Genomic DNA, 22,823 nt, shown 5'->3' on the forward strand with positions numbered 1-22,823 from the left:
GAATGGATAAAGTCTTTAAGGTGAATCATATGAGTCCAGGATCTCAATCTCTTTTCAGTTGCACTATCTCAAACTGGATCTGAGTCAAAGGCTATCTAATTTACTTTAATCACCCAGGGCAGAGAACGTACAATAACAAAAGCACCAAGGTCTCTCATTCCCTAAGGCTATTCAATAATGTTTAGTGAAAAGTGTTATGTTTAACTGTTGCATGAGGCTGGAGTTGCTTGTAATGTGTGATACTTGAATTGTCTGATGACATTATTTTTCATACTTGTTCTGGACTTACTTGAGAGGAATAGCAGAGTATTTCTGAAGCAATAGCACATCATATGTGGCAAATGTCTTCAGGAAGTCTAAGTAATCACAGGAAAAGAAAAGAAAATCCTTATCAGGTCCTTACTTATCTGATTGGTGATGCTACTGAGGTATTTCTAACCAGAAGTACAGAAAAGACTAGCTCAGAGTCTTTTACATTATTGGAATAGGGAGAAAAATGAGTTCTCCACTGCTGTTTAGGTCCCAATGTTAATGTATAATCCAAGCAATACACCATCACTATAAAAACACAGGCAGCTATAAGAAGATTTTTACATTGTTCTGACGAGGTCAGTACGAAAGTTCAGCCAATTGCTTAGAATGTTAAAAGATGAATTTAGTTTTAGTAGAGAAGGTCGAATGTGTCATGAACTATGTAGAGGTACAAGTGACGTATATTCAATCAAAATACTTAACTTACCCTTTGAGTAGAACTTAGAATCCCTACATTGTCGAAACATGCCCTTTGGCCCAACAAGTTCACACTGACCCTCCAAAGAGTAGCCCACCCAGACCCATTCCCTTACCCTATTACTCTATATTTACCCCTGATTAATGCACTTAACCTACACATCCCTGAACACTATGGGCAATTTAGCATGGCCAATTCACCTACCCTGCACATTTTTGGATTGTGGGAGGAAACTGGAGCACCCAGAGGAAACCCACGCAGACGCGAGGAGAATGTGTAAACTCCACACAGTCGCCTGAGGTTGGAATGGGAGAATTAGATAAATACTAACACCGTTCCAAAGAAAGCAAGAGATTGGAAGAAGTCTTTTCTTACCCCCTTGTCATGGATTTGGCTCAGACTTATGGAATGATAATAGACAGTTTGTTTCTTAAAAAAAACTCTTTAAAAAGGAGCTGAGAAAGTATTTGCAAAGAAGATTGGAGAGTCTAGTAATGAATTGAGACTGCAAAACCTTTAGGGCTTGCTGGTAGAGCAGAGTTGGATGATTAACTACTTTCTCAAGATTTGTAGGCCAACGTACAAGAATGTGAGAATGGATGAATGAATAGTCTGGAGTCTTGCTTAATTATTTTTGGGGATCTGGGAGTACTCTTACCAAACCTTCCTTTAGGAGATTAATTATATAGTAAGGTAAGTTGTACATGGGCTGTGGAAGGTGTGTGCTTGACTGAATGAATAATATTCCTTTATTCCATTTGCTTTTTTATAGTTTTGCAGAGATTTACAACAGTTTTCCAAAAGTGATTGCTCAGGAGGGTAGGCCATTTTACCCCTATTGCTTCTTCTTTATATAAGCTTCTTAATTTGGATCTATAAGTTACATCATCTCTTGAACTGCACAAGTCAACACAATTCCCAAACAAATATCCTCTTTGTACAGAGATCCTGTTTCTATTCCCTTTCAACTTCTCTGTGCAACAGAATCCTCTCTAGACAAGGTGAATTGTGATCAATCGGAAACATTAATTCTGCTTCTCTCCACAGATCTACCTGACTTGCTGAGTATTTCCAGCATTGTGTGATTTTATTTCAGAATCCTATTTCCTCACAGTAAACTGACTCCTTTAGAATAATGCAATAATTCTGTCAGTTGCTAGTGGAGACATTAGTTATATTGATGCACAGTTATCCTGGTTGAGTCTTTAAAATAGACCAAGTGTGGGTCCCCTTGGCATCTAAAGGTTAATCAAGCAAATCACAAGGTGAATTGGAGTTAAGTCATTTTACTTTCCCAGACTGAACTGTTGCTGGAGAATGCAACAACATTTTAAACTTACCATTTTTCTTTAGATTAGATTACTTACAGTGTGGAAACAGGCCCTTCGGCCCAACAAGTCCACACCGACCCTCCAAAGAGCAACCCACCCAGACCCATTCCCCTACATTTACCCCTTCACCTAACACTACAGTCAATTTAGCATGGCCAGTTCACCTGACCTGCACATTTTTGGACTGTGGGAGGAAACCGGAGCACCCGGAGGAAACCCACGCAGACACGGGGAGAATGTGCAAACTCCCAAATTTCTTTGGAATTATTTTCACCTCTATCTTCTGTTTCCAGCCAGAGACATGATTCTCTGGGAGCGGAAAAGCTGAGTTAAATTGCGATGATATCCTGAGAAGTTTTATTATAAGCCAATTTGGTGGAATAATCTTGTGAGCTACATTTAAAAATCTGGAGTGTAGGAACTTCATTGTCACGTGCACAATAACTGTCCTGATGACTATATGCCCACAAACAGAATACATATTACTACCTTGGTGATAAATTAGCCATTCCCATAAATATTGAATGCCAAGATCAAACTGACAAAGATAGTGGGCCAGTGATATTTATCTGGCAAGAAAGTTTGAGTTAATTTCTCTTGGATATATGTAGGAAAATAACCTAAGCTTCTCTCTCAAGGTGAGAGTTGTCAGTGGATTAATGCAAATACTTGTAGAAAGCTAAAGGCTCTCTCAAATGCAGGGTGTCATTGAACTACTGAGAGAAAACTAAACATACAAAATATGAACCTTGGAGTGTTACCTCATATTTGTTAGCATCATTCAGAAGCATCAAAGGATTACCTGCATCCTTAGGAAGATTTGATTTAGATGGTTCAAACAATGCTGTATTTATAACAACCAAGAGGGGAAAATGGTTTTACCGTAAATATAATACAGCAAAGGTGAGGTCTCTTGTAAAAACTGGAGTGCGAGTATCCAACCTTGCTGAGTAACTATGCACACTGACACATGCTATTTGTAGGAATTTACCTGGCCTTAGAAGATCATAACAGTAATGGAGAACAGACATGACTGTGATCATGGATTATTTACATATGGCTTCAAAACATTTATCATCCAAATCTTCCTTACACTATGGGAACTGCGAGACGCCAGTTTTTTTTTGTGCGTTTATGGAACCCAGTTATCTTATTCCAACAGCATTGCAGAACCACAGATGGATCAATTATGTAGTTAGAATAACTAAACCAGTTTTGGTAATATGAACATAATGAGCGAGTTCCAAGTTCTTGTTTCTGTACAGCCCAACCTGCTGATGGAGTTTGCCACTCCAAATCTGAATGTAAAACCGGGACATGGATGAAGTGGCATTGTTCTCCCAGAACTGTTGAAGTGATTAAAGTCAAAAAGTGCCTTTAGTTGAGGGAGAGCCACTACATCGAAAATACGCTAATGTCCTGGATGGATTAGCAATGTAACATGTAGGATGCCAATTCGACAGCTAGTATTGGCAACAATGACAAACTTGGAATTGGATTCTTTATCTTACAAAATATAATTTGCCATCGCAGAAGTGAATGTGTTATCAGAGATCATTAATACATCATTTGATCAATTGATGTGAATATTATATGAAGTGGCCTTGCTATGCTTATAGTGAATATTACATTCGTCATTTCTCCATGACAAGACCATTGTCTGCCAACTCTGTGAACCCAGTGACATTGGGAATGATTTGTAAGGCATTATGCATTACCATGGTTTTGCTAGAATAATCTCAGAATTGTTACAGTACAGAAGGAGGCCTTTCAGCCTATCATACCTATACCAGTTCTATCCCCTAGTGCCAATGCTTGGTCTTTTCTCCATATCCCTGCACACCATTACTATCCAAATAATATCCAATGCCTTCTTGAATGCCTCAGTGAAACTGCTTCCACCACCTTTTCAGGTAGTGCATTCCAGACCCTAACAACTCACTATGTGAAAACGTTTTTCACATATCACCCTTGCTCTATTTGCACAACAGCTTTTGTAGGACGACTTTAGGGTAGAACATATTTTCGATCAACTATTAGATAAGAAGTATTTTCAGGAATAGGTTATTGTAATCTCTTAGATCTAATTTCTCATAAATCAGCCCAATATGTCCACTTTCTAATTATATCTCCCAAATGATCTGTTTGGGAACACAACTCAACACTATTTATATTGTGTGTAAGTGTTCTCCCCTGGTGACTAATTCAAATAGTTTAAAGGAAGAATCATAAATCATGAGTGTCCATTATGGGTTTTTTTTTCTGTGTGACGCTTAGGTGCACACAGTGGAGCTCTTAAGATCTACTAATTAGAAAATAAAATATTAGCAATTGATTTTCCGAAAGACCTCGACTCAATAAAGTTCAAATTAGATGGTGAATAAAATACACATAGGTCTTTTTTTATGGGAGGTTGTGGACTATTGGTTGGATACATCTGGTAATAAACTATTTCCCTTGATTTGAGTGAGATTTGCTGACAACCGTAACTTGCTTCCTGGCTTTATGTTTGTGTTAAATGGCAAGGTCGAACAGAAATAATACGAGCCTGCTATCTCTAGCCAAGGGCTAGAGATACAGAGAAGCACAAGTACAAGGTAGGGATGCTGTGAGCATCCAGGTAGGCTCAGAGTGAGTAAAGAGCCCACAGATTCAGCCTGGTCCAGTCCATGAGTTGGATATATGTCCCTGTGCACACATTGTCCTTGCTGCAGCATGACAATGAGAGTTGTCGGTGCAGGCCAGAGTGCAGTATTGAAATACAGATGCACCCTTTCCATAGATCGGAGATGTGCCAAGAGAGTTCATAGAGAGTGGCACAGGTCGGACACCATATCCATGGATGTGGGGTGCACATGGCCAGTGCATTTGGAGTATGCTCTGAGATTTTGGTGTGAGGTGTCCAACATGGAGGTCTTTCAGAGCAAGCGGTGAACTGAAATTGCCAGATACTTGCCCTGACTTCCGTTTCGAGAATATTCCTTATGTCTAGCTTATTGGGCGTGTTAGGTAAGCTAGGACGCTGAATACTAATGAGGGCAATTGCGGCCTTAATAAAGTGTTTAACAAAATATAGTCTGCCTTAAATGGCAATTTGACACTCATCCTGCTCCTCAGCAAATGCATAAAAGATGCAGCGAGATGCTCTTGACATTGAGATAGATCTCAATGGACTTCTTGTCTGATTCACTGCCCACATTGTTCAGATCCCTTTAAGATTTCATCCGTTGTTTTTGAACCATCATTTTGATGAGAAATTAAACTGAGGCCCGGTTCGTTTTCAAAGTCAAGGGTAATAGATCTACCTCCATTGTTTTTAAACTAATTACTTTTCATCACATTTGATCCATGATTACAATGGAGTTGTGTCCAATAGCAATGCTAAGGATTGCAGTGCTAAAGATCAGCAATAATTCTATTACTTCAAGAAGCTCAGGCAACCTGTTAAAACAATTATTCTTGCTGCACCTTAGAATATAACCAAAGCAATATTTTTGCTCTGCAGTTTCCTGACAGCACTGTGTTCACAGGTGATACAAATCAACATTGAAATTTCAGTGATTTTGTGTTGGAACAGTTGAAGTTTGAGCTCCAATTACTTGATTCACAAAGCAGTGTTTTGTCCATATTTGGATGAATATTTTTCAAATAATATGTTGGAGCCAAAAAGACCAAACATTGGATTTGGGATAGGTGACATCAGGATGAAGGATTGCCTGCCTGCACTAATGAGAAAGCTTGCTGGATGAAACACCAATTAGCTTCTTAAGTGCTGTCTGGTGAGCTTCTCATCCAATAAACAGCCTTGTAGCTGAAATCCTGCCCTGTCTTAGGCTCATAGCCAATCAAAGGCCTACATGGTCAGAGGAAAAAGAATATTGCTGATGCAACAATGGAAATTGATGGAAAAACTCAGCAGACCTGCAGGTGTCTGTGGAGAGAGAAAAAGAGTTAATGTTTTGAGCCCTGTATGACTATATGACTGTTCTTCAGAAGGATCTGAAACATTAGCTCTGTTTTTCTCTCCACAGATGCTGAGTTCCTCCAGCAATTCCCACATGAGTCTTAGATTTCCAGCATCTGTACCTCTTTGTTTTACATCAGTGTCACTGAAGCCCCAACTTTCAAAGTATTGGTGAGGCAGGCAAATATGGGCATGTGATGACAAGATGGACTTCAGGCAAAAGACCAGCCTTGATCTCACTGAATAGACTAGTCTAATTATTTCTTATAATATTCTAACTTCCTCATGCTAACAATTCCATTTTTGGAATGCATTTAAGTTATTGTGCTTCAATCACTGGTTGAGAAAAATGGTGGATTATTTTGAAAACCAAATATCTTGATGATCAACAAAGTGCGAAGATTTATTTGTTTCAAATGCCTGTTCATTTTGCAAAATATTAAATTCAATGAGGATGTGAAGAAAGTGTAATAATTCAATGAGATTTATGATCAGACATAGTTTTTTTGCGCTAACCCATATGTTAGATGACTCAGGTCCAAGATATTTTATACAATTCAAAAAGGGGTCATTAGTTTCACAAAGTTTAAATTAACAAAAGGTGCAGATAAAAAAAAATCAAAACCTCTATGGCTGTGTTCTCACTACTCATGTCTGCCTGGTTGAAATCATTTACTTAAACACACAGGACTCAATAGAAACAACTTTTCACTGTTTTGAAGTGCAACAAACAAAATAGTTTGGTGGAGTTGCCATAGTCCCATGGGACTCTTGAGAGAGAGAGAGAGAGAGAGAGAGAGCTGGTGGTAATTTTTAAGACAAGGGTCACCATGCCTCTGGCAATGGCAAAGTTTCAGAAGACAAGACCTTCGTGGTGACCAGAGCTGGTGTGGGAATTGAACCCGTGCTGTTGATGCCATTCTGCATCGCAAACCAGCCAACTGAACAGTTGCTGAATGGATTGTGTTGAGACAGACACAAAACACATGCTCAAAACATATACATTCTCTCTCTTTCCCTCCAGCCAAGCTCTAAAAACTTTGTGAAGTCACCAGGTTAGTTAAGAACAGGTGTAACATGGGATACAGTTTATTGTATACAATTTAATTTATGCAGAAATAGATTGGTTTCCTCATCTTAATACATAGCCGTGCTTGAATTAACACCTACATTTCTGGATTTAAGTTTCTTTTAAAAAAAAAGTTACAAAATGGCAAAACACATACAGAGTTTAGTACAAATCCTCTCATGCAAGGTTACAAACAGTTCCTCTTACCAGCAAATACAACATTCCAACTACAAAGACTTAGAAGCGCTCAATCCTTACTTGCTTAGAGTTTACAGAAACAATTTATAATAATCTGCACATACCGATTTCTCTCACACCATTTGTCGAAGAGAAGATCTAATTCATTCTGAAAGCAATTTTTATGAACTTGAAATTGATGCGAATTCCCTTTCAGTAATATTTGTAAGATTGTTCAAATGCAGCTCCCTCCTTTCCCACAAAATTTAAAATATAAAAGAGATGGATGGAACCCGTAGCACAGTATTAGATAAGGACTTTTGTTCAAACTTAATACGTCTACCTGACCCAAAATATTGGCCTTGAAAAAGTTGAGTAGAGGCTGGTGTTTGGTAACTTCGATGGTTCCTACTCAAAAAATTGCCAATGCATTTCTTAGAATGGTGATTGACATAGAATGCTGTTTTAAGTGGACCTTATAAGGATGAAATAACTGCGAAGAGGAAATATCTCTCTGTTTTGTCTGCCATCCAGGCTACATCTCTACTACGCCTGATGACAGGTTCTGGATTAGTGGTGCTGGAAGAGCACAGCAGTTTAGGCAGCATCCGAGGAGCTTCGAAATCGACCTTTCGGGCAAAAGCCCTTCATCAGGAATAAAGGCAGTGAGCCTGAAGCGTGGAGAGATAAGCTAGAGGAGGGTGGGGGTGGGGAGAGAGTAGCATAGAGTACAATGGGTGAGTGGGGGAGGGGATGAAGGTGATAGGTCAAGGAGGAGAGCCTGATGACAGCCTGAACAAGGAGTCAGATATGCTGCAAATTCGCATTCCTAATGAGGCCTGAGGAATGTGGTACCAGTTTCAATAATCAGCAGAATAGACTCGACTACATCTCTGTCATGGTTTTATTGTTTTTTTTCTCCAGTGTTTGAGGTGATGTCTGAGACTTCACAAGTTGCAGCTGAATTGAGACTGAAGCAGAATCTCAGCATCACTCATATTAGTGATAGATAGGCGACTAAAAGCTGTAGGCAATTATCAGGGATGGAAAGGGATTTGGATAATGTTATTCTTTACAACATGAGGTGCCAATGCAGATGCGTTAGTCTTAAAAATAACCTGGAAAGCAAAACTACAGAGCAATAAGTGTGCATCACCCTGCAATTGTAATAATGTACTGTTTTATTTTTCAGTCTTCTCCATGTTATTTCTTGCTCTCCCCTCCTCAAGGCATTAACTTTGTCAGAAATGAGCAGTGACGAGCCGACAGTCTCTTCACTGTCCTTAATTTTGTATCAAATTTTAGTTCGGGCTTGTCTGTACCAGGGAGGAGAGAGTTCCTGCTGTATGACAAGTTGATCCAGCAACTGCTCACAGCATTATGGGGCTTCCAAAGACAAAGTCATCTTGAGGTCCTACTGTAATATGAAGCAAGATATATTTCTTGCCAATGACTTGGTAGACTACATTACAAGTTGGCTGTCAATACAAAGGGCTTGCAATCTACAACAATGCAAGGAAGTTGTATATACATCTGGGGTAAAAGTCCAGTTTCACTGCAGCGAGACCCTTTGGGTGGGGAAACACTCTCTTTGACTCTTCATTTTGTGCTGGTCTGAAGCTAAACCACTTTGCACTGACAATGCAGATGTATCATCAATCTTGTAAGCAAAAGATTAGTTACAGTTAAACTGCTTCAGATTGGTATAGAGTTTACTGTGTGAAGGAAGCTATGCTTTCACTGTAGGCCATGTACTAATATTAAGGTCCACTTATTTTGTATCCTTATGTGATGATTAGAAAAATGAACATCAGTGATATGATTTGCAATCCTGTCTTTTTGATTTGAGGCATTCTGTGCCAGTATCAAGCACTCACCCATCAGGTATATAAACCAGCCTGTTACTTCTACACTGCCCCAGCATGTTCACTTTAGCTCGGAGTTGAGTTTCTGATTGCATTAGTCTGGTTCTCACAGCAGCTATCTCATAACCTCTTGCAGGTAGAAAATTACAGCCCGTTCTGGCATTGCTGGGTTCGTCGTGACAGGGACTGGATTAGGGCTTCTTACCAAATATATTTTACTCCAGGCATCTGAAGCTGGCTAGGGCAATGAGACATTTATCCCATTAAATGGGGTTGGGATTCAAAAACAGACGAAACAACTAAAAGGGAAATGTCTCACTGCACAAAAAAACGCAATAAATGTTCTGAACCTTAAAGGAAAGATTAAACTTTTAAAATAAAACAGGGAAACCCACAGTTTCACAGCTGCAAATAGAGGATATTTCCCTTTAAAACAAAAGAAATTCTCTGTGAGTTTAAAATTCTTAAGTAAATTACATTGTTTGATGTAGAAAAAGAATGTCACGTGTATCATTGGTTTCCATAAATTTTAAAATATGTTGACATTTTCCAGTCCTCGCTGTTTATTTAACTAAAATTTAACAAAAGCAAAGCTTCCTTTCTTGTAACTTTTCTGCTACCTGTGCACACAGTTTTATCTCTCAACCATTCACAGTTTCATTAAATCGAACACACACTCATGTACACACATACACACACAACACACACTCAATTATCTGAAATATTCTTAAAGACCTTACTGTTTTTCTTTTACTCAGGATAAAACCTAACAGTTTGTACTTTATTTTAAATTTTCAAGGAGATACTTTGTCAAAGTAATTTTTCCGTCCACACACATTTCTTTTTGGGAAAAAAAAATCAAATCCTTTTTTTCACTTGTTTTCAAGTTCAACAGTTATACAACTCAGGATTGTCATGCAACAGAAGCCTGGGAGGTGGCTGCTGCATTATGAATGGGTGAGCACTCCAATTTCTACTATACACCTCAACAAATAAAAGACATCCAATAAACCATGCACTGCATGGTGCCAGTTGAATATATAGCATCAGGACTATTATTTTGTTGCTTTAATGTTCACAGAAAGAAAACATTGTTTTACTTTCTCCCTCAGTTGTAAAAGAATCTGCGCATGTATTGTATTTGTGAATAATTCTGTTTTGCATTATTGATTCCAACATTGTTTTAATGCTGCTGCAAATTTTCCGATACTGAGTTGATCTAATATTCCTTACGAAGTTTAGTTGTCTGAAAATAAAATCTTCGGGTCTTCTCCCAAAGGCATGGTGATGGCCCGAAGAGTTCATCCTAAGTGATAATGCTTGACTTCAAATCGAGGGAAAAAAAGGACATTGGATCTAGGGCTGCTTTGGTGCTTTATATATTGGCTGGGAAAACAACTCTTTTGGCTGATAAAATAATTCTTAATATAAATGTTCTGGAATAGAATTATATCCTTTTACTTTCATTTAAGGGTCAGAGCTGTATGAAGCACTCGATTCAGGATGCGGCCTACTTGTGTCAACTCTCGTCTGAGGCCTGCGGTTATATGTGGCAGCTGTAGAAGAAAATAGAAAATCAGTATAGATCTACTGTAAGGGCTTATTAAGTTCAAACAAATGCAGCACTGACATATGGATACGCTTTGTGCACTTAGAATTACTCAAAAGATGTAAGGAATTTCCAGGAGGTGTGCAATTCACCTTAAATCAGTGCCAAAGAAATGTCAAGGAATTTTAATCGCAAGCATGTCTGAAGCAAATGAAGTTTCCATGGTCCTCTAAAACAGCATGGTGGAAGTTGGCCTAGGTGTACAAAACTCGTCATTCTGCCAGACTGAATTAGTTGCTATTGAAGCTTCTGTTAATTGCATCCATTTTAGGGGCAAGAAATTATGTCTCCAACCCAGGCACAAGGTGATAAATAGGTATATTTTTAAAAAGGAACTTTTAGATTTATTTTTCATTTACTGAGCAACCGATTGCCAAAATGGTTCATGCAACCTTGAAGTAATGCTACTTGTTTCCTCCATTGCTAATTTATCCCACATGTGAAATTCAATGTTTAGGGCCTTCTCGTCATGGTTACAAGAATCCTTGAAGTACAGCCTTGGGTACCTCACTGGTCCTCTAGCTCTGGATACTCACCATAGGTTGGTATCAAATGCCAATGTTTGAGCAATGGTCAAACAACAGTCAAAAATTACCACTTGGGTGCCTTTTGTGGCAGGATTTATCCCTATCAGTTTGAATCTGCAGCCATCTGTAAACAAGCACTACGTGATGCTACCATTGGGAAAGAAGATGTCCTTGAGCAATGTTTGTCCATATATAGCAGTGTGCTGAAGGCGTGATTCCTCAAATATTGTGAGTGTATATCAGAGCAGCTGGTGCTATATAGCTTTAGGATACTTTTCAATGATTTAAAATTGGGTTACTTACAGGTGATTGAAAAGACTTAGTGATCAACTTATGTTCAGCTTGTATTAACAATACTGCATCAGTTGCCAGTCTTAAATATGCCAAGGAGTATATTTTCAAGCTAAAAGTTTTATTTTTAGATGTTTATTTTCAAAATGATGCCCACTTGTGCTAATTGCATGTTGGTGATCTGCAAATTAACTTGAGCAGAACCTTGTGAGAAAGAAGTACTTCTCAAATCTCTTGGGGGTGTTTTGCATCCAGATCGGTTCTTGCTTCCAGAGCAGAAATACTTGGCTGATGAATTTTGGATTATTTACCTAGCTGTCTCTAGTTTTGGCATTGTGTTTCAGAAAGCAGCCAGTTCTCTACATTGTTGGAGTTATTTCCATTTGCACTGGTATCTAGATAAAGTATTGTAACGAATATGGACGAACAAAATACTTATTTTTAAGTTGTTTCAGGTGACTGAATACATCCCATGCCTTCACAACTGGCAGAGAAACATTTTTTTAAAAAGTATTATTTAGGGTAAAACAATCAGTCCATAGCCAAATATTTGTCCAGCAATTGTTAAACTTCTCATTTAGCAGGGAATGATAATTTCAAATTATGAGCTAAAATTATAATGTATTTATTTTAAACATGATGGATCTTTACCAAGGCTTGGTCATCTGTTTAATTCAAAAAGCTGCAAAGTCCAGTTAGCATGCTTGTGTTTACATTGATTGAGAAGCTTCCTTCCTTACGTAAATTCAGCAAGATCAACTGTTATATAGAAGTTATGAGTTAAGTTGTAATGTGTCTTTTGAGATATATTTTTGTTTTTAACTTCTAACATATTGTTACAGAATTAACAAGACCAAATATTTGATAAAAGTGCTTGATTTATGCCTTAGATATCATTTCAATATTAGGATTATTTTCAAAAGGAGAACTGCCAGATTATAAATAGATGATTTATCATTTTAATTATTTTCAAATAATAGTCCTAATTTCTCTCTATCATTCACAAGTCTTTAATCCATGACACTGCCTGAATTTGGCTACTTTTCCAGCTTCACTCAAGTAAGGGTGACGAAATTCTATTTGTGACTAAACTGCTGGAGAATCCCGCTTGTTATTTTTTTTGGAAAGGAAGGATTTATCAGATATCTTCCCATGATTGTCCACTTCATTCTGACAATTAAATACCTTGGAAGGCCTACAACACAGGAAATATGTATCCAAATTATTGCAAAATGTAGGCCAGATTTGTGAACCTGAATGATTTTATATAACTCCTGAAATATACAACCTTCTGTCACCTAATGATCAGTAGAAGTGGAATACAGTGACCATTTTCTCTCCTTGTTGATTAAGGTGGTTCTCAGGAATATTAAATCAGGTCAGACGAAGAAGATCCTTCAGTCCAATGAAAGCAAATTACTGTGGATGCTGGAAATCTGAAACAGACACAGAGAAAGCTGGAGAAACTCAGCAGGTCCAAAGATGTGCAGGTTAGGTGAATTGGTCATGCTAACTTGCCTATAGTGTTCAGGGATGTGTAGGTTAAATGCATTAGTCAGGGGTAAATATAGGGTAGGGGAATGGGTCTGGATGGATTACTCTTCGGAGTGTTGGTGTGGACTGAAGGGACTGTAGGGATTCTATGATTTTGTAAGGTCTAGCAATGCCTGTGGAGTGTTTCGAGCCTTGAAGAAGAGTCTGAGTGGACTTGAGCCATTAACTCTGGTTCTCTCTACAGATGCTGCTAGATCTGCAGCATCTCTCCAGCAGTTCTCCGTGCTTGTTTCAGACCTTCATTCCCTTGTGACTCAGCATTCACAAACACCAATCTCTGCATCCTACTAGAGGACTGAATTTGACACGTTTCTTGTGATGGGCAACAAAAACATTTGGAAGTAGGGTGTTTGGGAAGACATGTCAAAACAAACTTAAAATGGAAAGAGCAGAGTGAATTTCTACTTACTGTCTATGCACATTATTCTTGGCTGCTCCCACTGCCCATCTGGCTTACATTTGATGTTGGGAAAATGGCGCTGTAAGTAGCCGTGTTTACACTGATAACGCACCAAGGAGTTAATTTCAAAACGTTCTCTCTTTTTCCCAAAGGTTTTGGCGTGTTCTACTATTGGTGGCTGACCACAAGCAACTGAAGGAAAGAACAAAGTAAACTATTGTTTAGAGCACAAGTGGTATAACATCAGTGGAATTTATATATCACACCTGCTTCTGGGAACATTCTTGTACATTATTGAGAAAATTATTCATTGCTTTTTATTCATTTATGAGTTGTAGGTATCACTAGAAAAGGTTGTGCTTTCTTGACCATCTGCAGTCCTTGGGGTGTAAGGGGACCTGCAGTGCTGTTGGCATGTAATTTCCAGGAATTTGACCCAGTGACAGTGATGGTTCCACAATATAGTTTCATTTCAGGATGGTGTGTGACTTGGTGGGGATATTGAAGGTGGTGGCATTGCCATGCAACTCTTTCCCATGTCCCTCTAGCTAGTAGAGGTCACACATATGGAGGATGTTGGTCGAGGAACCTTGGTAAGTTACTACAATGCATCTTATATATGGTACACACTGGTACTACTGAATGTCATAAGTGAAGAGAGTTAGTGTTTAAGATGGTGGATGAGATGACAATTAAGAGGACTGCTTTGTCCCAGATGGTGCCAAGTTCCTTGCGTATTGTTGAATGGAGCTGCATCCATCCAGGCCCGTGGAGAGAATCCCATCACCCTCTTGACTTGTGCCTTGTAAATGGTGGACAGGCTTTGTGGAGACATCAGGTACGTTACACACATTTAATTCTTCACCATCAACCTGCTTTTGTAGCTGCAGTATTTATATGGCTTGTTCAGGTCAGTGTCTGATCAATGGTAACCCAAGGATGTTGATATTGGTGGTTTCAGTGATGGCAATACCATTGAATGTGAAGGGGTGAGGGTTAGATTCTCTCTTGTTGGAGATGATCACTGTCTACTACTTACGTGACACAAATCTTAGTTGCCACCTATGAGCCCATGCCTGAATTGGTCCATGTCTTACTGCGTATAGAAATGGACTGCTTCAGTTTCTGAGGTGGTGGAATGTTTTCTTTATTCATTCGTGGGAAGTGGGCATCACTGGCTGAGCCAGCATTTATTCCCATTTCTAGATGCCTCTTAAGAAGCTGGTAGTGAGCTGCCTTCTTGAACTGCTTGCAGTCCATGTGCTATAGGTAGACCGACAATGCCCTTCAGGAGAGAATTCCAGGATTTTGACCCAATGACAATAAAGCAATGGCGATATATTTCTAAGTCAGGATGGTGAGTGGCTTGCAAGGGAACTTGCAGGTGGTGGTATTCCCATGTAACTGCTGCCCTTGTCCTTCCAGATGAAAGTGGTTGTGGGTTTGAAAGGTGCTGTCTGAGGATGTTTGGTGAATTTCTAGCGTGCATTTTGTAAGGAATCCATGAGCATCGATGGTGGAGAGAATTTTACCATGTGTTTGATTGTGCCTTGTGGATAATGGATGGGCTTTGGGGAGTGAGCATCACCAGTGAGCATCCCCACTTCTGACCTTGTGTGGGAGGAAATGTCATCAATGAAGTAACTGAAGATGGTTCTGCCTAGGACACTGCCCTGAGGAATTTCTGCAGAGCTGAGACAATTAGCCTCCAACAGCCATCATTCTTTGTGCTATGTATTACTCCAACTAGCAGAGAGCTTTCCAACTGATTGCCCTTGACTCAAGTTTTGCATGGGCTCCATGATGCTTGGTCAAATAATGACTTGATGTCAAGGCAGCCCCTCTCACCTCACCTCCTCGTGTTCAGACTTTTGTCCATGTTTGGATTAAGGTTGTAATAAGTTCAGGAGCCAAGTAGAGGTGGTGAACCAGCTGAAGGGTAAATATGTCATACTCCATTGAGAGAGAAAGGAGCTGTCTTGGTGTCTCTTACGTCAATTAATAACATATTATGATCAAGTCATCAATCACTCACTGACAATTTTCGAATCTTGTTGTGAACAAAATGATTGTGCTAACCTAGTTGTGTTTTAAAATAACTCAGTACATGTGGCAGCTCCTTTTGTGGAATAATGTGTTGCAGAAACAAAAATGTTTCAATAAGACTACTATAATAATGAAGTCTTTAAATTGTATCTAGTAAACTTAATTAATAAAGGCCCAGGCAGTGATCTAACTCCTATTCTTACACCCTCCAACTCAAGGCTTTGTCATTGTGATGTTGTATGCTTTTATCTGTGAATCTTTGGACACGTTGTCTTTGTGGTTAGCATTGCTGCATTGCAGCACCAGGGACCCAGGTTTGATTCACATTCTCCCCAAATCTACCATGTGTGGGCTTCCTCTGGGTGCTCCAGTCTCCTCCCATAGTCCAACAATATGCAGGTTAGGGTGGATCGGCCATGGGCAATGCAGGGTTATGTGGATAGGGTGGGGAACTGCGACTAGGTGGAATGCTCTTTGGGGGGTTGATGTAGACTTGATGGATCAAATGGCCTGCTTCCACACTGTATAGGTTCTATGATTCTTTTTCTCAGCTCACCTTTCAATGCAAGCAGTGTTATCCAGCATGTTCAACAGATTTTTGATCAACAAGTGATTCAAGGATTAAAGGTTTGAGCTTATAAGTGGAGTTGAAGCCATAATCAGTTCAGCAAAGATCTTAACAAATATTGTAACAACTCAAAGGGCTGAATGGCCATCTCCACTTCAAATTCTCCTGTTTTTGTGGATTATTTCAATGACAAGTTTAAACACATGTCCAACTGGCTCCCCTTAAATATAAAGACCAATTAGAATCTTTTGTTTAGCTATACATACTTTTAGGTTGAGTCCATTAATGGGATGCGACATTAATGGTTTGTTTTAATGGAGTGCCCTGGAATACAGGTGGCGCTGCACAGGAGTATCCCAGCTTACCTGTCCCCTTCTTGCATGTGTAAGGCAGGTGGTAGTTACATGGGACATCATTCCATTGGCCGTTTTCGTGCCATATCATGACAACACAATCTTCGCCAGTGTTGAAGAAGCTGTCTGGTTGATTGGGTCGCCAATTCTCGTACAACTAGGAGAAAGAAAAAGTACGTCCCATCTTGAGAACGGTTAACCCCACACCACCTCAGTGCAAGAGATTTTAAAAAAATCTACCAATGTTGGAAATCTGAATGAGAAAGACAACATGCTGGGAGTACAGGCTGCTATTCTACCAACAACATTTTAATAATATTTCTCGTATAGCCGATTCCTTTCAGAACCATTAGTTTGATTATCAGCCTAGATACCCTTAACTAAACCTCTCTCTGTCTCCTCTCGTGATGTTACTGATGGGGAGCAACACTCTGCATCCTAGTTCATCTCCTTAATGAAAGGGGGAGCTCGGATTCTAACAAACTTTTGGATCACAGCAGCACTAACCTCAGGAAATCAAGCTATTATCAGGGAAATGACAGGCTGGTTTGAAGCTGCAATACTGTCTGTGAGTCTTCTTTAGGAAACACTTTATTTATTGATATGAGAGGCCAAGATAGCAGTCAATCATCCAGTGACAGCACTAATCCATAGAAATAAAGGGAAAAATTCCTTGGCTATTCACCCTATCCACACCCCTCATGATTTATAGACCTCCAATGGCCCCAGTCCCAGCCTGTTCAGCCTCTCCCTATAGCTCAAACCCTCCAACCCTGGCAACATCCTTGTAAATCTTTTCTGCATTCTTTCAAGTTTCACAACATCTTTCGTACAGCAGGGAGACCAGAAATGAATGCAGTATTCCAAAAGTGGTCTAATTAGTGTCCTGTACAGCCGCAAAGTGACATCACAACTCCTATACTCTATGCACTGACTGCTGAAGGCAAATGTACCAAACACCTTCTTCGCTACCCTGTCTACTGTGACTCCACCTTCAAGGAACTATGAACCTGCACTCCAAGGTCTCTTCATTCAGAAACACCACCCAGGAACTTACCGTTAAGTGCATAAGTCCTGCTCTGGATTTGTCTTTCCATAATGCAGCACCTCACATTTATCTAGATTAATCACTATGCGCTACTACGTAGCCCATTGGCCCAAATGATCAAGGTTGCTTTGTACTCTGAGATAACCTTCTTCACTGTCCACTACACCAGCAACTTACTAAGCATATGCAAACTTACTAACCATACCTCCTACATTCACATCCAAATCATTTATATAAATGATAAAAAGCAGTGGACCCAGCACCGATCCTTAAGGCATAATAAAGCTACTTTCTCAAAAGCAAGAATTTGTTCTCTTCAAAGTGCAGCAGAGTCAGGGTCAAACAATGCTTTTGAGATAGAGAAAGATGATTGACAAGGGAGCCAAATGTTCTTGGGGATCTAGGCAAATATTTGGTTTGAGGCCACAATCGATCAGCCATGATTTTGTTAAATTGCTGAGCAGGCCAGAGGGGACGAATATCATAAATGTCCTTAATTTATTTATCTGGATGCAGCACTTGGACCAGATGCCCTTCCAATCTCCTGCACTTTAAAGTGTGTATTCGAAGTACAATTACAAAACTCTGTATTCCAATTGGAATATCAGCTGACAACCTGCACTACAAATCATGGTACAAATGCTGATGCCAAAAGGAATGGTAGAGAATGGGGAAAATGATTTGATCTCGTTGTAGACAGTCTCCTGTCTTGGTGTTTACCACTAAGTGGGTAAATGAACTGATTATATTCCAAGCAAAGTCTTATTATTTATTCCCCATTTATTTTGTATCCTTCTGTGCTGACGTATTTTAGATGCATGACACTTGCTTCTGAAAAGACCAGTAATCGCTGTAAAGAGAAAGAGATATAGATAGGAAAATGGGGTGAATACTCACCAGTGGACTGTCATCAGACCAATGGAAGTCACCTTCTATTGTCTTGTCATTCAGTCCAATCCACTGATAATCCTGGGCATGATCTGCACAAATACAGCAACAATATCAAATTCAGAGTCTGACAGGAGGCTAATTGTGAATTCATTTTCATTGTCAACTGAAGTAGGTCATGCACTGATAGTTCATGACAACTATAGAGGCAGGATTTTGCCTCTGACACAGCCATAGCTGGAAGATCTAAGAGCTCTAAATTACATTACACTACTGCAGTGTTTCCCTACATCCCTCCTTCCTAAACCAACAAAAGAGAAAGGGAGAGCTGTTCGAAAATTACATTGTGGCTTAGAAACAGCAGGACCTCAGTGGTGACCAGTGAAGATGGCAGACACTCTGGGAAAAGTTGTGATATGTGTGGAAGGTTTTGTATCTACAAGATATCCAGGACAGTCATATCTGTGCGAAGTGCCCGAGGGCAACAGTGTATAAACAACATGTGGCTGACTTGGAGCAGTGATTCTCTTCACTACACACCATACAAGGAGGAGAGAGATTTCTGGATGAGTTGTACCAGAGGGTGGTCACCCCACATTGTGACTGGCAGCCAAGGAGGAGTGGAGAGATGCAGGGAGAGTGGGGGACCATTTGCTAAAAGAATAAGAGACAGCAGAAAACACAGGACTCCTATGAGCCATCAGACTGATGTGAGATTTGAGATGCCTATTTAGTGAGGAAAAGGGCTGAGTTGGGGTGGATGGCGTGCAGGCAAAACCACAATACACTGGTGCCCAGGGCTAGATTTAGAAAAGAGAGAGAGAGAGAGAGAGGCTGGGAGGCAGATTAGAAAGGTGGTAGTGGTGGGTGATTCAATAGTTTGAGAGATAAACAGTCTAGTTTGCAGCCAACATCCCGAATCCTGTCTGATCTGTTGCCTCCTGGGTGGATGGGTTTCAGGCCATAATGGAATAGCTGGATAAAGTCTTGCAAAGAAAGGGTGTTCAACCAGTGGTGTGGTTCATGTGGGAACGAACAACATTGGGATGGATGGCTGAGAGCAGTTGCAGGATGAGTTTCAGGAGTTTGAGAGAAGGTTGAAATGTAGAACCTTTGGGGTAGTAATCTTTGAAATACTACCAATGCCATGAGCTTCACCATTTAGGCAAAGGCAGATCAGGAAGATAAATATGTGTTGTCAGGGGGAGGGGTTGGCTAGAAGGCAGGGGTTCAGATTTTTGGGACATGAGGATCGCTTTTGGGTAAGGAGAAGGCTGATCAGAAGATATGGATCTCACCTGAGTCAAAATGGAACTAATCTCTTGGCTGAGAGAATAAATAGTGCAGTGGGGGTGGATTTAAACTGGTAAGGCAGGGGAGTAGGTTAACTAATTGGTCTAGTTTTGGAAGTAACAGAGAGGGCAAAAGCAAGAAGATGGGAAACAGAAAAGGAAGTGAGGGATGGCTGGAGTGTTGACAGTGAACAAAGAGATGCTTGTCTCCCAATGGTCAAGAAAGAGCTAAAAGCAGGGTTAAATTGTAAGGATGTAAAATCAGGGTGAATAGTGAACAAAATTGGGGAACTGGAAGCACACATTGCTCTTGGGGGATATTGATAGAATGTTGACAGGAACATGGTTCATGATAGAACAGGATTTGATACTGAACATCCTGGCTCTAAGTCTTTCAGTAGAAACAGGGAAGGTAAAAATGGAGAAGGTGTAACAATTCTTGTCAAAGATAATATCATTGTCTATGAATGAGGTACAGATGTTGAATCAGAGTCCATATGTTTAGAGGTGAGAAACAGGAAGGGAGCAGTGACCTCGCTGGGTATTTATTATTGATCTTTGAATGGTGTGGAGGAAGTAGGAGAGTGCAATTGTAGGCAGAGTACGGAAAACTGCAGGAAAAACAGGGTTGTGATAGATGGGGGCTTCAATAATCGTAGGGTATGCTGGACAAAAGGTAGAGTGTGGGGCATGGACCGGGAGAAATTCTTGCTATGTACACAGGAGAACTTTCTGGAGCAGTACACCAAAGTTTTACCAGGGAGGGAGCTGTGCTAGATCTGATCCTAGGAAATAAGGCAGGCCAAGTGGAGAATGGGGGAACATTTGGAAAATAACTATCATAACGCAATAAGGTTCAATACTGAGTTGGGAAAGGATAAAAATCAGTCAAAGTTTAAGATCCCAGATTGGAAAAGAGCAGATTTTAGGGTCTAAAAGATGAACTGGAGGAAGTTGTTTGGAAATGCATGAGGGTAAATATCGAAGTCACCCATTTATTTCAAACATGTTACTCTTCTGAAGAGGAAAACTAACCATCATAATGTTAATAAAATCAGAGACAAAATGACAGTAGTAGAGACAAGAAGGAGATTGAAGGAGATTCAATTGTATCTTGTCCAGGAGTAAGAACAGGAGATTTTCTCCTGACTATTATATTCAATAGAGGGAATTGAATATTTCTTTATCCTTGTGGCATGTGGGGTAGCCCTTGCAAGGCCAGAATTTGTTGCCTTTGAAACAAATAATTTGCTCGGCCAATTCAAGGAGCAGCCAAGAGTTGACTACGTTGCAATGAGCCTAGAGTCATGTAAAAGCAGGTAAGGATGGCAGCTTTTCTTCACAAAAAATAACATTAGTGAACCAGTTGGGTTTTTAAAAACTATGACCATGACTAGTTTGCAAGTCTAAATGGTATTAATTGAACTTAAATTCCACTATGAAGCTTTGTCGGTAGAACATTAGCTTTGGCAACTAGAGTATTAGCCCAATGGTTATTATGATTACACCACCATTTCCCTGAGATTGTTGTTGTAATTAAGTAATTTATATGAAAAAGAAACTTGAGTTCCCTGGAACAATATATCACGATAAAGAAAATGTGAACATTTGGTTTGAGGTCAGATTTGACAGTCAGGCCATGAATGCCAATGGATGAAGTTGACTAATGAGTGCAGCCATGAAAGATGAAATAACTTAACTGGTAAATGACATGAAAAATGGTTGTTGCTATGACCTCCGGTACTCACTGTTAACAAACTCTTGTTCCTCTGGGGTGACAATGCTGGCCAGGTGAGCTTTGTGTTTCCTGCACTGGTGTTCTGCAGCTTCCCATGTCTGTCGGTCCACAAAGTGCTTGTAGCAGTGACCCTGGAACTTAACCCAACCAACTTCGCACTTTTCCACATCTATGGCAAAGACATTTGAACCATTAGAGATTGCATTGTAATATTTTGTTTCTGGAGCTCGGCACCTCTCTGGAAAATCACTGTATGGAAATTCAGCTCAACACCTTATATTCGTCACCAAAAGATTCCAATTCATTTTAAAAAGACATGCACGATCTCTAAAAAGGCACCATCTCAAACCCCATAAGCAGTGAAAAATGTACAAATTGCAGTGAACAATGATGAAGATCCTTTTCTACAATATTTCACTTCTGTAGTGTCCATTAACTTAACTGCATTGTGACTGCATGACTTGCACTGTCCAATCCCATTTCCAACTGAAGTTATGACTTAGGTCTCACTACGTTGAGCTTTGGTGAATTTTCATTCACTTCCCTAAACTGTAGAAAATGATTTCTTTCCCACCATTGCAATGCCAACTCATACAGTGAAAAACAGCAACACAGAAGCAATACAGGTGTTCAGTGCTTGACAATGCTGCTCTTTTCCACCGGACAATATGCACGTAATTGTTAGTGTACAAACCAACATTTAATTAAACCAGAATTTCACCAGCAAAGGACTGAAAAAAATGAATCAGTGATGGAACCTATTTCAAAAGTCGGAGAAAAAAAATCAAACATGCATAAAGGTATATTAGCACTCAGTTACCTTACTACAAATTAACAATTATAATCTTCAGGCAATTCTGCGTATATTGTTAAGGTTAGAGGCAGAATTTTCACCTTGACATGGCCACAGTTCAAACATAATTGGGATGAAGAGATCACCTTGGTCTTATCTTCTCCAATCCTCCAGCATCAGTTGCCATAACCCGATATTTGAAAGTAATCACTGCACTAATGCTTTCTTTATTACCATTTAGACCATGTGGGGAGTAATAGTGCATGAGTGTGATACTGTATAGGCCTAAACAGAAAAAGTGACAGTAGCTGGATAGCATCGGGAACGGTTGAGGGAAATGGCAAAGCCATGATCTTGAAGTCCTACCGATATATCTGATTATGGGAGACTAATCCTGTTGGAGTTTCTGTCACTTGGAGTTAGATAGTTGAATAGAGATCAAGTTATTAGAATGTGAATGCTAATAAGCAGGGTAGAATTGTTGGCAAAGTGGGACATTGGAAGACAAACTCCTGATCACCAAGATCCAGGGTTGCTGTAGATTAACTTATTCAGAAGCAAAATGATAACATTCCACCTT

The 22,823-nt window shown here is 39.7% G+C and overlaps 1 protein-coding gene across 4 annotated transcripts in view; it reads right to left on the reverse strand.

Moving 5' to 3' along the window:
* Window positions 1-2,177: 2,177 nt before the first annotated feature.
* acana (aggrecan a) overlaps window positions 2,178-22,823 on the reverse strand; it is a 109,752-nt gene continuing 89,106 nt past the window's right edge. For all 4 annotated transcript variants that reach the window (XM_072565192.1, XM_072565190.1, XM_072565191.1 and 1 more), the window contains 5 exons: window positions 21,461-21,619; window positions 18,430-18,512; window positions 16,497-16,641; window positions 13,527-13,709; window positions 2,178-10,692 (listed from right to left, as the gene is read on the reverse strand). In XM_072565192.1, the coding sequence (XP_072421293.1) occupies window positions 10,604-10,692; window positions 13,527-13,709; window positions 16,497-16,641; window positions 18,430-18,512; window positions 21,461-21,619 (659 nt within the window). In that variant the 3' untranslated portion in view covers window positions 2,178-10,603. The remainder of the gene's footprint in view (window positions 10,693-13,526; window positions 13,710-16,496; window positions 16,642-18,429; window positions 18,513-21,460; window positions 21,620-22,823) is intronic.

Source organism: Chiloscyllium punctatum, chromosome 48 (assembly GCF_047496795.1).
Source record: "Chiloscyllium punctatum isolate Juve2018m chromosome 48, sChiPun1.3, whole genome shotgun sequence".
In the NCBI taxonomy this organism is placed as follows: domain Eukaryota; kingdom Metazoa; phylum Chordata; class Chondrichthyes; order Orectolobiformes; family Hemiscylliidae; genus Chiloscyllium; species Chiloscyllium punctatum.